At 36.7% G+C, this 13,350-nt stretch overlaps 1 protein-coding gene across 5 annotated transcripts in view; it reads right to left on the bottom strand.

Moving 5' to 3' along the window:
- The window catches only part of HOOK3 (hook microtubule tethering protein 3), an 87,407-nt gene that overhangs the window by 35,849 nt on the left and 38,208 nt on the right, over nucleotides 1–13,350 (bottom strand). For all 5 annotated transcript variants that reach the window (XM_042023457.1, XM_042023454.1, XM_042023456.1 and 2 more), the window contains exons 7-10: nucleotides 6,271–6,333; nucleotides 4,720–4,803; nucleotides 3,541–3,704; nucleotides 1,314–1,454 (exon numbers count right to left, since the gene is read on the bottom strand). In XM_042023457.1, coding sequence (XP_041879391.1) covers nucleotides 1,314–1,454; nucleotides 3,541–3,704; nucleotides 4,720–4,803; nucleotides 6,271–6,333 — 452 coding nt within the window. The remainder of the gene's footprint in view (nucleotides 1–1,313; nucleotides 1,455–3,540; nucleotides 3,705–4,719; nucleotides 4,804–6,270; nucleotides 6,334–13,350) is intronic.

Raw genomic sequence — 13,350 nt, forward strand, 5'->3', positions numbered from 1 at the left:
TTTCACTTTTAAATTGTCTGTTTTCTTCCAATAACTATTTGTCAACTCTATAAGCTGCTGCGGAAGGTTCTTTTAGACCCTATCCCTTTTCCTAACACCCAGAACTTTCTGATCTGCTTCCATCTTAAAATAATAGTGAAAAAACCTCATTCCCACCCATTTCCTTTCAATTCTAAATTATCTTCTGTCTTAAATTTGTCAAAGGTAAAGAAGAAAAGTTTCTGCACTTCATTTTAATGACAGCCAGGAATAAAATCATAAAGATCCATCTCCTAGGCAAATTGAACTTGGTGACACAGAAGTACCATAATAGTTTTGGAACTTGATTCCTTCTTTAAAAAAAAAAGGAAAAAAAAAGAAACACCAGGCTTCATTCACAGCTTTTCAGAGTTTTATCAATCCACTTGCTGCACTGCCAAGACAGCAATGGACCTCACCTCCCCCAACGACCTCTGCTACTATTACTGTCCCCAGTTTCATTTTAGAATCAACCAATTTACAGACCCAATTTCCTGTGAAATCCAGGGAATCTCCCACTGAATTGATGGGCCAGTTTACGGGACACTGAGGCAAGCCAACTCTGCTTAATCCTCAGTGAGGTGCAGGGCCTCTCTCTTGGGGCAAGGAATTTTTGAACCCAAGCCACCCACACAGTTTATGCAGTGTGATGGGTTCATTCCTTTTATTAATGACAGAAGGGTAAAAGACAGATACCATTGGTAGAAGGCTACTGGTGAGTCAGGAATGGCAGTATTAAATAAACCTTGCTGGAGAGAATGGGTAACTGTTCTGAATAACCCATGGCAGCAAGATGCCAATACTGAAGGATTATGCTCCATAATAAAAGTGGCTGTCCCACCCTATAAACCCCAAGTATCATCAAATCATTACAACTTTCAATGCTAAAATCCAGTGGCAATGAGAGCTGCAACAGATGCTCGTATTATCATTATATGATAAACCAAAAGCACCACCCAAAGTCCAAACAATGCAAACCCAAGAAAGGAAATGGCCTAGTTTTATGAGGAGAACAGATGCCCAAAACATGATGAAGGTGAATATTGCATACTCAAAGAGACCAGTGAGTGCCCTGTTATAACCATAAATTGGCATAGAATTACGAAGTTTACTAATAGTTATTGATTAGGTACACAATAAGCAACTATTTTACTCAATAACTGCGCATTGGTCTGTGTACCTAAACCAGAGGATCCAAAGAATCTTGGCATTGAAAGTGTTTAATATAAATTAGGTACACAAATTATATAGACTAAAACATAGTAGTTAAAAAGGATTAATGGAGCAATATTTACCTGAGTACATCTATCTCATCCTTCAAAGACTGAGCCTCCTCTGCCAGTGTAGTAAGCTCTTCTGTTTGTTGTCTCAATTCTGCAATTTCCTTTTCTAGCTCTTCACAGCGTATTCGATAGTCATCTTTGGCAGCTTCTAATCTGTAGGAATGAAAAAAAAGCCCAGAAAATAATTTCTCATCCTGAGCCACAGTCACCTTTCCTCATCATCAGCCCCTCTAAGAACACACAAAATGGTTTCCTCCTGCAGTGAAGGAAAACAACAGCCCAATGTGCTTATTCAAAATATAAAAACAGATTGACTTTATTGATTTATGCTTCCAATTTAATATCAGTCTATTTCAAAATTCACAAGGTAACATATGTTCTCATAAAGACAAAACCTGATGTTTTTCTCTGTAACAGTAGTTTTTCACAGTGGAAGCTTAAGCAGGAATTTTCATCTTTTTTCATCTTGGGACATACAGATTTGAACACGACATCTTTATTCTAAAATTTTGTTCAGCTGTCCAACTTATCTACCTCCAACAATATTGATCTGATTGTTAGATGTTATAAATTCCATACACCTCTCATTGAAATGACTTTATTTATTTACTCATAAAGAACCAGTGCATGCCCAGTATGTCTGGAGAACCAGGTTACCCAGTTAGCAAGTAAAGAACTCTGACCAAAGTTGCTGAACTGCTTCCATATAGTATACACAGGCAAAGCTCCATTAACCTTGTAGTAAACAAAGGGAGTAAGTAATAGAAATTTTGTCAAAGTATTTTGAACAAATGGAAGAGGACATAACCTGAAACACAGAGTCCTACTGTGATTTTGCTCTGAAATTAATAAAAAAACTATCCAGGATAGGAAATAAGGGCATGAGGAAAAAAAAAAGGCAAGGAGTCCTAAAAGAATCTACAAGAAAGGAGACAAGAGAAAATCTTTAAGTCATCTAAATCAGGAACAATGAAGATTTGGATCATGACAAACCAGAACAGTCAAAGGACAAAGAAGCAAGACTAGGATGAAAACTGGTATACCACAGTGAGCATCAGTTAAGCTGTACCAATCAGCTTGATCAGGTAGAACTGGAAGCAACACACACAAATTGCCATTAGAAGCCACATGATATGAAGACAGGGGAAGGAGGTAAAGGAGACAAGGAATGAGTCTCACATATGAAAAAAGTTTAGAATGACCTTCAGAACCTGAAATTAGAGTAACAGGCAGTGCAGATATTGAACATGGGGACAAAATCTGTTAAAACAGTAATTGATACCAGACTCAGGTAGGAATCACTTCAGAGCATGGAGATGAATCAGGATAGATAAAAGGGGACATTATCACCATTCTATTCCTTTACATAGCAGATGAATAAAAAGAAGAAATCCAGGCACTAGCTGTTGTGAAAGAGAAACACTGAATGTTTTTCAATAAACTGATGGGAGATGATATGTCAGAATAAGCAGGAAAGGAGGCTTATCAAGGGGAAATGGAAAAATGGCAAAAGAGACAAAAAAAGGAAAATAATGTGGCACATATTGTAAGAACTGGAAAAGGGCAATGAGAAGAAGACAGCAAAAGGAAAACTGGCAGTGTAAAGAAAGAAATACCATAATAGCACTCACAAAAGAGAAGGAAAGTATGGCAAAGAGAATGAAAAGGTGATGGTGAAGTGAACCAGCTTTCTTCCACAGAACAGGCTTACACAGCCTGAGAGCAACGGTCAAGAGGACCAGGAAGTATATTTAAAGAGGAAGTGTATCTTCACATATTGGGGAAATGTAAATGAAGTGCAGAGCTCATACATGGATAATCTCCATCTTTCATCATCTACGAAATTTGTTTTCAAGGACATATTTTGCTTTGTATATAATGCCACCAGCAGTACAGCCTGTAGCAAACTTTCATCAAGGAATTACTACACTTTAAAAATACAATCAGAATAATTTGCATAAAGGAAAGCATGCTACTTTTCATTCTCACTGACTTTGCAAAACATGGGTGAAATGACTGCACACAAACAATTCAAAGTAACTCATGGTAGAGCGACAAATTGTACTTTTTTTAATGCTGGACCTCGTAAAGAGCAAAATTATAACATCACTGCAAAGTACTACTGTGGTTATACACCATCCATTATACTAATTAATATTTGCCAGCAGAACCAGAAGTATCTAAGTCACCTCTGTTGCCAGCTACAAACAAACAACCTAACCAAGTGTAGCTTTTCTACCTGAATGTTTCCTCTTGAAGCTGTTCCAGTTGTGTCTGCAGCTGCAGGTGTCTACGACCTGCAGGACTGTTGGGATCTTCAATAGAATCAGATTGGTTTAAACGTTCCATCAAAATCTGGTTCTCAGCAAGCAGGCTGCTCTTCTCCTCTTGGAGGGCTGCAACCTGTTGTAATAAAAGCATAAACAGAAATAACTAACCTACCCAGGTACAGAGAGCAGCATTTTTTCATTTTCTAATGAAGTCTCAACAGAGCCCACAAACAGAAACATGCAGGCTTCACTAGTTACACTGCACAAGAATACACTGTATCATTTAAAAGGTAGTCAATTGCTATGTGATGTAACCAAGGTACTGCAACATTAGGGGCCGAGTTACCACTCGGGAAACATAATCATTCTTTGATGTACTTCGAACAAGAATTTAAAGAAAAAGTCTTTGTTACGACAGAAGATCACTTCATTGTAACAAAATCTGCATACTTTCCCTAAAAACAAATAAAACTAGCTCTCCACAGTAAGGGCCATCCGTAAGCAGGCCTGTCCGGCCAGTCCGAAAGATGATTCAGTTTCCACTAGCACTGTGAAAACAGGTAGTAGTGCAAAGAATCCAAAGTGCTCCACGACCTGAAACATGGGTTCATATATTAACCACGACAAACAGACCAGCTTTATTAATTCCAACAGTTACTGAACTGCAAGAAGCCTGAATTAATACTGCAAAGTCAGGTTGCAATGGTAATGCCTTTCAGGGCTCCCCCTTCACACTCCTCATGTCTGCCCAGACTGATTTACTGACTGTAAAACTTTGTCTAAAAACCCATACATACTTAATGGTCTACAGCAACTTCTGACTGGGATTTAACGGTTAACTGGAACTGTTACAGCAGCAGAACTTGTATTAGTTCTCTACGGCAAGAGTTTCACACAGCTCAAACCCTTCCTAACTGAATAAAAAAAGTTTTGCTAGTATGAATCATTTTAATACTGACAACGCAGCAACAAGGTAAGAAAACAATGGCATTCATTCTGCTAGCACAAGTGAAAACAAAATAATTAGTGTGTCATTTTCACCCCCCTTCTAAAAATTATGTTTCCATATTCTACTACTTATTTTCAGCCATCTAAAAGCACATCTTTTTTTCACTTCAAAATTGATACAGACTCTGTAGCAAACTTACCTGCATATCTAACTCATGACATCTCTGGGCAATTTCTTCTTTCGTTGCAAGTGCTTCATTTAATTCTTCTGTAGTTTTCTTCAGCTACCATAAACAACAAACATTTACATTTTCATCATGCTCTGTGATCCATTTAAAAATATTCTGAACTACAGACTACATATCTATAAAATTATTTTTACATTTAGATAATACACTGAATTTTTAAAAAACAGAACAATTTTGTTCTTATAAAGAAAAAAAGAAGCAGATGTGAATACTGTTTCGTTTGTGTACTAGCAAAAAGTAACCGTACATAAAAGGAACATTTGCTCTTACATTAGAATTATCACATCTATTCTATAAATTGGGTCAAAAACTCCAGAAGAACTTGGGTCTGAAGAACTCATCAAATTTCTAAACTGAAAAAAAATTGTCAATACCACTTTTCTTTACAGATGCAAAGAGTGCATAATTTCAATTTTCAATCTACATTTGAAATACAGAAAGGACTGGAAGGTGGAATACAGGGAATGGACAATCAGGATAAAATCTCTCTAGTCACTGGAAGCTACTTTTAGTGCACAACAGGAATAAAACTAACATGTGACAGAGAAGCCTACCGTTCCAAAGAAGGGCACTGAACCTTATAAACAGTAGGAAATATTCAGGTACTTCCCTTCAAAGACTTAACGTTTAAGGATATGTATCTCACTGGTTTGCAAATGAATGCAGTTAAGATAGCATAAAAAACATAGCCACAAGAAAATTGGTCTGATAAAATAGGTGTAGGCATGTTAAGTGTGTGTGTGTGTGTGTGTGTGTATATATATATATATATGTATTACATATGATTAAGTTTAAATGGGCCGTCTCAAACAGCATCATCATATATTGCATTTGCAAGTTCATTTCTCATGGGCCTGTTTACATACAAAAATCAACTTCGTCTGCAAGAATGTACATATTTCTGCAGAGAAAGAATGATGGAGGAATACAATGAGCACCACTAGTCTTTTTCTCCATTAGAAAAAAATCTGAGGAAGCAGACAGTGTTAGCATGAGGATAAGGTAGTAAAACAAAAATCAGGTTTGTATATTTTTAAAATAAATCAGACCAGGAAAGATTATATTTGAAAACTTCTCTACTATATTGCCACAGTTCCAGGATTCCCATAGAAGTGGGGGTTTTGTAAAAACTGACTTTGGAAATAGGAACTCACATAAAAATATTTAATCTAATAGTGCACATTTTTTATCTTTCTTTCTTTCTCCATACCTAAAGATTTGTACCAATCTGCAGTTTTGCTTTATTATGTCATACAGCTAGACTGGTTTTTCAAACCAACTTTTTAATATCCTTTAAACACAATAGGAACAAACTCAATTTATAAAGCTAAAGGACTTGAAATACTGAAATTTAGTTTTCCACTTCCTATTTTACTTTTCCACAAAACCCTTTAATGATTAAAGAAAAAAAAAAAAAAAAGAGACAGAATTCTTAATATGGAAAAAAAGACTGGCCACTGACATGCTATGATTGAAGGACAAGAAACATCTAGTCTTAGATACCTGCCGATCAAGGTCAACGTAAGCATCATTTCCAACAGAGACTGGAGACTCTTTACTCATCAACTGCAATTAGATTACACTGGGTTAGAAAAAGCAAAGATTTTTACTTTTATATTAATACCTAAGTTTCAATGAAATACTGAGCTGATTTTTACTTTTGGGAGTTTTAATCCAAATTAATTTGAAAGGTTTTAACTTCATTTTTATATATGACACATTCAGAAACACGAACATAAAAAAATCTTCATAATTTGTATTATTTAGAGTGCTATAAAAGAAACCTTACATCATCTCTTTTTCTTTTGACAGTGCACATTCTTTATCTATGATGAAGCCTATAGAACATCCCACTAAATTTTTTACTGCAGTGGCAGTGGATTGATAGTAGATATCAACACACCATGCAAGACCTATCTTTAATTGTTCTCTGCTAGTGGGTGTTTTTTTCATATTTCCATTACCTGGATGTTAACATCAATTTACTTATTTATTTGTTTCACTAAACTCCAGGACATATCTCTCTCAACTACTAGTGCAAATCAAAGGTGATAAAAATTCTGCTCTGGAGTTTTCTGTAATTTTCAAGCTTAAAAAGAAATTCAGTAGAGTGCATTCGTGAAATGAGTATTACAGTTCCTTGTATACTATTTTACTGCAGGAATAGCTGATAGTGGTTTTGGCCTAGAATATTAAAAAAACCAACAAAACAAAAACCAGAATCAAACCCTCAACACAAAACCCCACATCAAATCCTACAAAATTGACTGATGTACTGATCAAAAGAAAGAAAAAAGCTGATAATTAAGTTTTCTTATAGTAACCAAATGATCAGCTGTACAGGTCGGTAAAGTGAAATCAAGCGTAGCAGAAGTTGTAGATCAGCAACCTCCTCCCACACAGGTCATGCAAACATACTAAAGTAACCTTCTTACTAAAAGTTGCAAGACGGCAACAGGAACAGTCTTGCAAATGAGAAATACACTGTAACTAATTCAAAAGCCATCACCGCAGAACGGCGCTGATGGTTTCTGTCCAAACACAAAATGTTCTGATGCGATCCATGAAAGTTACAATTAAAAAGGCCCTATCCTAACCAAAATCAGGACAAGACTTCTTCCCTAGAATCTCCTGCCTAGCCAGGTAACTCGAGAGACAGTACTTCCTTTATTCCTTCTAGAAATCAGTGCTTTTGCATTGTTTTCCTTGGCAAGGTTTTTGGGATACACTGCACGGAGCCTTCCCTTCTCAATCCTGTTTATATCACCACATACAAGTGAAAAATCTGTTTGACATTTACACCATTCAAATATATACATTTACTTTTCTCTCACTTTCCCCATTTCCTTAACTGGGATTTAGCTGCATAATTTAGATAATCTCTCCTCAGCAGTCCTCCTCAGACCTTGACAATATTTGCCAAATTTCTTACAATGACAAATTACTCCAGGATGAAGCATTACATCAAGCCCACATTCTCTGCAACAATAATTAGGAAGTCCCTAGCCTCAGAGCAGTCCCCTGAAAAGTGAAGTCTTGTCTTTTTCATTACCATATATAACGGCATTACAAACTTATCTTCAATTTAGGACCCTGTTTTCTAAGCCAATTATCATTTAAACAAAACCTCCCAATCCCTCCCCACTATCATACTATGTTCATACTATCTTCAAATAGTATTCTTCATACTATCTTCAAATACTGCATTTCACCAGCTTTTCCACATGACTAACAGGGATATCCCATATTAACGAAATACTGAACTCCTCTCACTATTTTATATTCCACAATGCTGTTCACAAACACACTTTGGACACATGGACACACACACACACAGGTTCCACCTGCTAAGCCAGCACTTTCCAACAGGCCGGTCCCATGCTGCAGGCAGCATGGAAGGGTGTACAACACGTCCCTAACAGCCACCACCCCTTTCTGGCTCTAACACAACTTCCTCTTTGAAAAACCAGCTCAACAGGCCTGTCCAAGACTTACAGTAAAAGGAATACAAGTGACCGCACAACCCACTAGAGGCCACTGTGGTTTCATTGCTTTCTGTGACTCGCCATAAGGCAGGCCAAGAATATAATCCCTATTTTCTTCAACGAGTTTTGCCATCTCTCCAAAGCATCCTGTCCTTGAGAACCCTTAGCAGAAATATCCAGAGAAGAGGACATTATCTGGAGTAGGATTAGGTAGTGGAAATACACAGTCTGGGTGTACCATGAATGCTAAACTGCACGTGTGAATTTCACTCCATGGGGTACATAAAGAATGTAATGGGGAAGTGTGAATGAGGCACCAAGGCAAGAGCCACAGATACATGTATAGATGTATCTCACATGACTCAGTGCAACAAAAAACACCTTGCAATTGGAAAATCTGTGGTATGGTGAGAAAGCTAAAGACAAAATTTAAGGCACTGTTTTGTGTTCAGTATCACAATCCGACAAGAAGAAAGAGATTGCCAGGTAACTCAAAAGGAACACAGGAATCCAACTTCTGATCATCAGTCAACAATAAAACAATTTTAAGAAGTGGGATGCAAAGGTAGAGCTATCCCAGCAAATGATTCCATCTCTTCCCTACACATCTCCCCACATACTCTAAAGGACAATATGTAAGAAAATGTCTTGACCATGCTCTGCTTCTGGATTGTCTGTACACAGTTTCTCCCCACTTAGAAGCAAAAACTTCACTATATATAGCACAGCCAGTAGAGCACAAATCTACTCACCTACCCAAACTTCTCTCTCTTCAGTCAGATTATTTTAAAATGTCAAGGAAACTTTTACTGAATGCTATGTTTTCAGATTCCATACAGATAGGTATGTTACCTTGAAACACACACTACACCTTCCATCCACCTAAAAATTAAAAGATAAGATGCTTGCCTAGTTTCCCCTACTCTTGACTTTGTTTCTGGTCAATCAACATTTTCTGATATTCCTGAAATTTAGAGTTGCAAAATGCTCATTTAAACAATTACCTGCTGAATGGTACATCAGCTCTTTCTGCACTATTTATTACTGATCTTACAATACTAGTAGGTTGTTAATAATTTTTAAAGCAAATTTCCATACTGTTTTCTGCTATGTATCTCCTTTGCTTAAAAGCTCACATTCAGAAAAAATTCATGAAATACAGATGTAGTTTCAGCGCTTCACATGCAACTTGCAAGCGTGACATTACAATATGTGATCTTGAGTGGTGTGGATCAACAGCAACACTTCTGAGTTTAGAGGGGCAAACCTTATTTCATTTGTATTTCAAAGGAGTCAAGAGAACAAAAAGCAAAAGGAAGTGGTCTTCTCATTTTCCCTTCACATCTGTTTTCTTCAAGACCAGACTACAAGGAGAATAAAGGTTTACCTTCACTATATTGCAGCACTGGAACTGGCTTTCATTTCCAAACATAATTTAGTTTAAGTACAGTATTATCACCTATTTTCACACATAACTTTAATGGAGGATGATATGCAGAGACTATAAAAAGGGAAACACAAAAAATGTGCTTGCTAATTCAAGCAATTGCATTGGGGCTCTACAGGAGAAAGAAAAGCCTGCTTAAGAGCTTCCCACAGTGAAATAAACTAGCAACTAGCATTTACAGCCTTGTTCTTTTTCTGGTTTATTTTGCAAAGAGGTCAGTCTGGATTTTAAATGGTCCAATAACCTGGACAACATAACAATTCTTACAATTATTTGTGTCATTTTATGAGAAGAAGTTGTCATTCCCTGTTAATCCTTTACATCTACATTTTTTCATGTTCACAGCTTTGGTACAGTATGTTACATAATACCTGTAGGTCTGCTAATCCTATGTTATGAAAACCTTCACCTTTTAACTGCTTTCACTGTAAAATGTGAACAGGCTGTGTTGTCATGGATACATAAAGATTAGGGAAGGGGTAAAAGTACCACAAAACCTGCATGCATGAATAACCTGAATTATGAAAGCTTTTTTTCCCCCCATACAGGATTTTGTAAACACAGCTGCTCTATTTAGTTGAGGATTTTGAAATCCAAAACATTTGCTTTATCTGAAATGCTTCTTCTATGGTGGATAATATTGTAATAAGCTCGTTTAAGTGCCCACAAAGCAATGTCAAAACCTAGCTTCTGTACTCATGTTATGTTTTTTTCTTAGAACATTTTTATGTTAGTTTTTAAGAGTCCAGGCTATACTAGACACTGTATATCCTTTAAAGCAGCTAGACTTCATTCTTCCTCCAGCTGATACCCAGTCTATCTATTGATAGACCCAATAAAATACTTCCATATCATTTCCTAAATTCAAAAAAATTTTTTACTTCAGACAAAATAAACCTTTAAACAACCAGGACAAAATACAGGAGGGAAAAGCCCACAAAACCGAACAGTGGAAGTAACACAGTCGGTGTTACCCCAGACTTAAGTAAGCACCTTTTCTTATGCACCCCAGGCAAGTTTGACACTACCCCTGACACTATTCTGACTCTCAACTTGACCTGCACAGAGAGCTGCTAAGTGATCAAGTTTAGAGATGTTCTGAACAGCAAATGTAAACAACTGGTTTACCTCAGCTACCACCTTCATCAACAATGAACTTGGCTACTCCAGGAAGAGACTGGGGAAAATGACAAAAAGGGAGAAAGGGGGAGGGAGAAAGAAAGGGGGAGGGAGAAAGAAAGGGGGAGGGAGAAAGAAAGGGGGAGGGGGGAAGTGAAATACATGAGGGCCAAAATAATTTCTGTAAGAAAATATTTTGGGCCTTTAAAAAATCTGAAAATTATGAAATAAAAAAACCTGTTATAATACACATATTAAGATATTCAATCTTGTATCTCGCACACAATTTGCACTTTGATACCTACAACTGCAGATTAGCATCTAAGAATCTAAGTGGTGACAACACACCAGATCTATTTGACTACACTGAGAAACTAACAGAAAAACACTGTTTCATTTATAAAACCTTTATGGAGCACAAGGCATATTTTAAACATTTCAACAGGTGAAGAAAAAAATGATGACGAACCACAAGTTAAAAAAAAACTAGATAATTGAATAAAACTTAGAAAACAAAATGCTGCTTCTTCCATTGAAAAATCATCTTCATACAAAAAAATAGAGAAGACTTGTTCTATTGTGCCTCATTAAATACTTTAATGAGTAAGATGATCTATGATACCCGAAGAAGCATCAAAAAAAATTTGTATGTGCTCAGCTGAAACAGAAAAATTAATTACATAATATATCAGTAAAGCTTAGAGAGGTCTTCTGACATACCTAATTTTGAAGAGTACCTGCAATGTCATATGCTTTGAAATGTTTGGATTAGGTGACATACCAACTTTTCAAATATGCATATATAGCTGATTTCCTACATACTGCTTTTTCTAAGTCACTTGAATTCTAAAAGCTGCCATGAGTCTATGAAATAGAAAAACCTCCTTAAAAATCCCATGAAATTTCACCCTTTTAAAGACTCTCCCCATGTCAATCTGTGCTGGCTATGATCTAACTCCCAGAATAACCTTCTTCATGATTCTGCCAAGGCCCTGAGGCGAGATGGGCCTGCAACTGACAGCACCTTCCTTCTTTCTCTTCTTGAAAACTGGAATAATATTTCCCAGCTTTCAGCTGACTGGGACCTCTCCAAACTCCAAGCCCATTGAAAAATAATGGAGAGAGGCCTTGCTCTGAAAGTGTGTGAAAGTCTGAGACATCTTCTCACCTCCTCATTAACCACTTGAGATCCTCCTCATTTGGTCCTAAAATGTCTTCAATTTCTAAGCAGCTTGGAAAGTAGCATTAAAATCACTCAGAACTGTGCCACTGGCTGAATAGTAAGCTTTTTGATTAATTAAATTTCAAAAATCTGCTCCAGAAGAACAGACCCTTACCCTATGGTTTCTTATGACTTCTACTCATCATCTCAGAGAAAGGGCACAAACATTGAACAAGTTCAAAGTTCACTCATCAAATGCTGAAAATTATGGGCTGCTTCAAGTCTAGCTATTTTATCAAATGAAGGAGACTTTAATAAAAATCAAATAGATTTTCAGCACAAAGAAGGAAGATAAAAGAAGGCTTTATATTTCAAGGTGGTGCAGAATACAGTAATGCTGAAATTTGGGTTTAATAAAAAACACTAGAAAAATCCACCAAAACACTTTATATTACAATTATAAAACTTACCAAAAAGTAAAATACCTCAAAACTCCAGCAAACTGGTGCTTGGCAGCACTGACTGGAAGATGATTTAGATAATGATTCTTTTGATGCTCTTTTCAAAAGTCCTCTCCAGTATGTTACAGACAGCAGTCCACACACAGACAACTGAATGTATGACTGCATGGATACAGCACTGGCCAAAGTGATGACTGGGGACAGATTCCCTTGTAGTATCACTGACATCTCTTTCTCTATTCAGACACTACAGAGATGAGACACTGCTCTAAAGCTCAATGTGGAATTTAGTTTCTCTTGTTCAGGTTCAGAAGAAATGAGATTACTAGTGGTTTCCTGCTTTTCCCAGTGGCCTGCCCTGCAGTAAACATCTATAGACTGATAGGCATTTCTCTTATAGGCACTCTGGACTTCTTAGAAGTCACACACGGGCTTCAGTGGCTAACACTGTGGTTTGATTTACCACAGAAGAGCACTTCTACAAAGTGCACTGCAGTATACTCACTGACTTGTAAAAACATACCAGTCTACTGTATTATTCATGTATGTTCATATTACATATCATTACCCTGTTCATAACACTACAACTGACAAATGATTACTGTTAGTCAATTCTCTTTCCTTTCATTTGTCTACTAAATTTTTTAAAATTTTAACAGTTCACTGAGCTTTGCAGTCTCAAGATACAAATCTTGACAACATTCTACAGTAACTGGTTATCCATATAAAATCAATCTAGTGCACTTCAGGATTCACAGGGTGGGAAAGGAAAAGGAAAGGGAACTCAGTATCAAAAATATCTAGAAGTTTCAGTCTTCCAGATTTAAAGAAAAGTGGGACATTCAACCAGAGTTCCTTGACATAAAGCAAGATTTTTCTAAACAAAAAATGGAGAAATTTTTCACTGTA

This window comes from Corvus kubaryi, unplaced genomic scaffold, assembly GCF_017639235.1.
Source record: "Corvus kubaryi isolate FWS band 111438036 unplaced genomic scaffold, C.kubaryi_AGA036_p1.0 37249, whole genome shotgun sequence".
Taxonomy (NCBI): domain Eukaryota; kingdom Metazoa; phylum Chordata; class Aves; order Passeriformes; family Corvidae; genus Corvus; species Corvus kubaryi.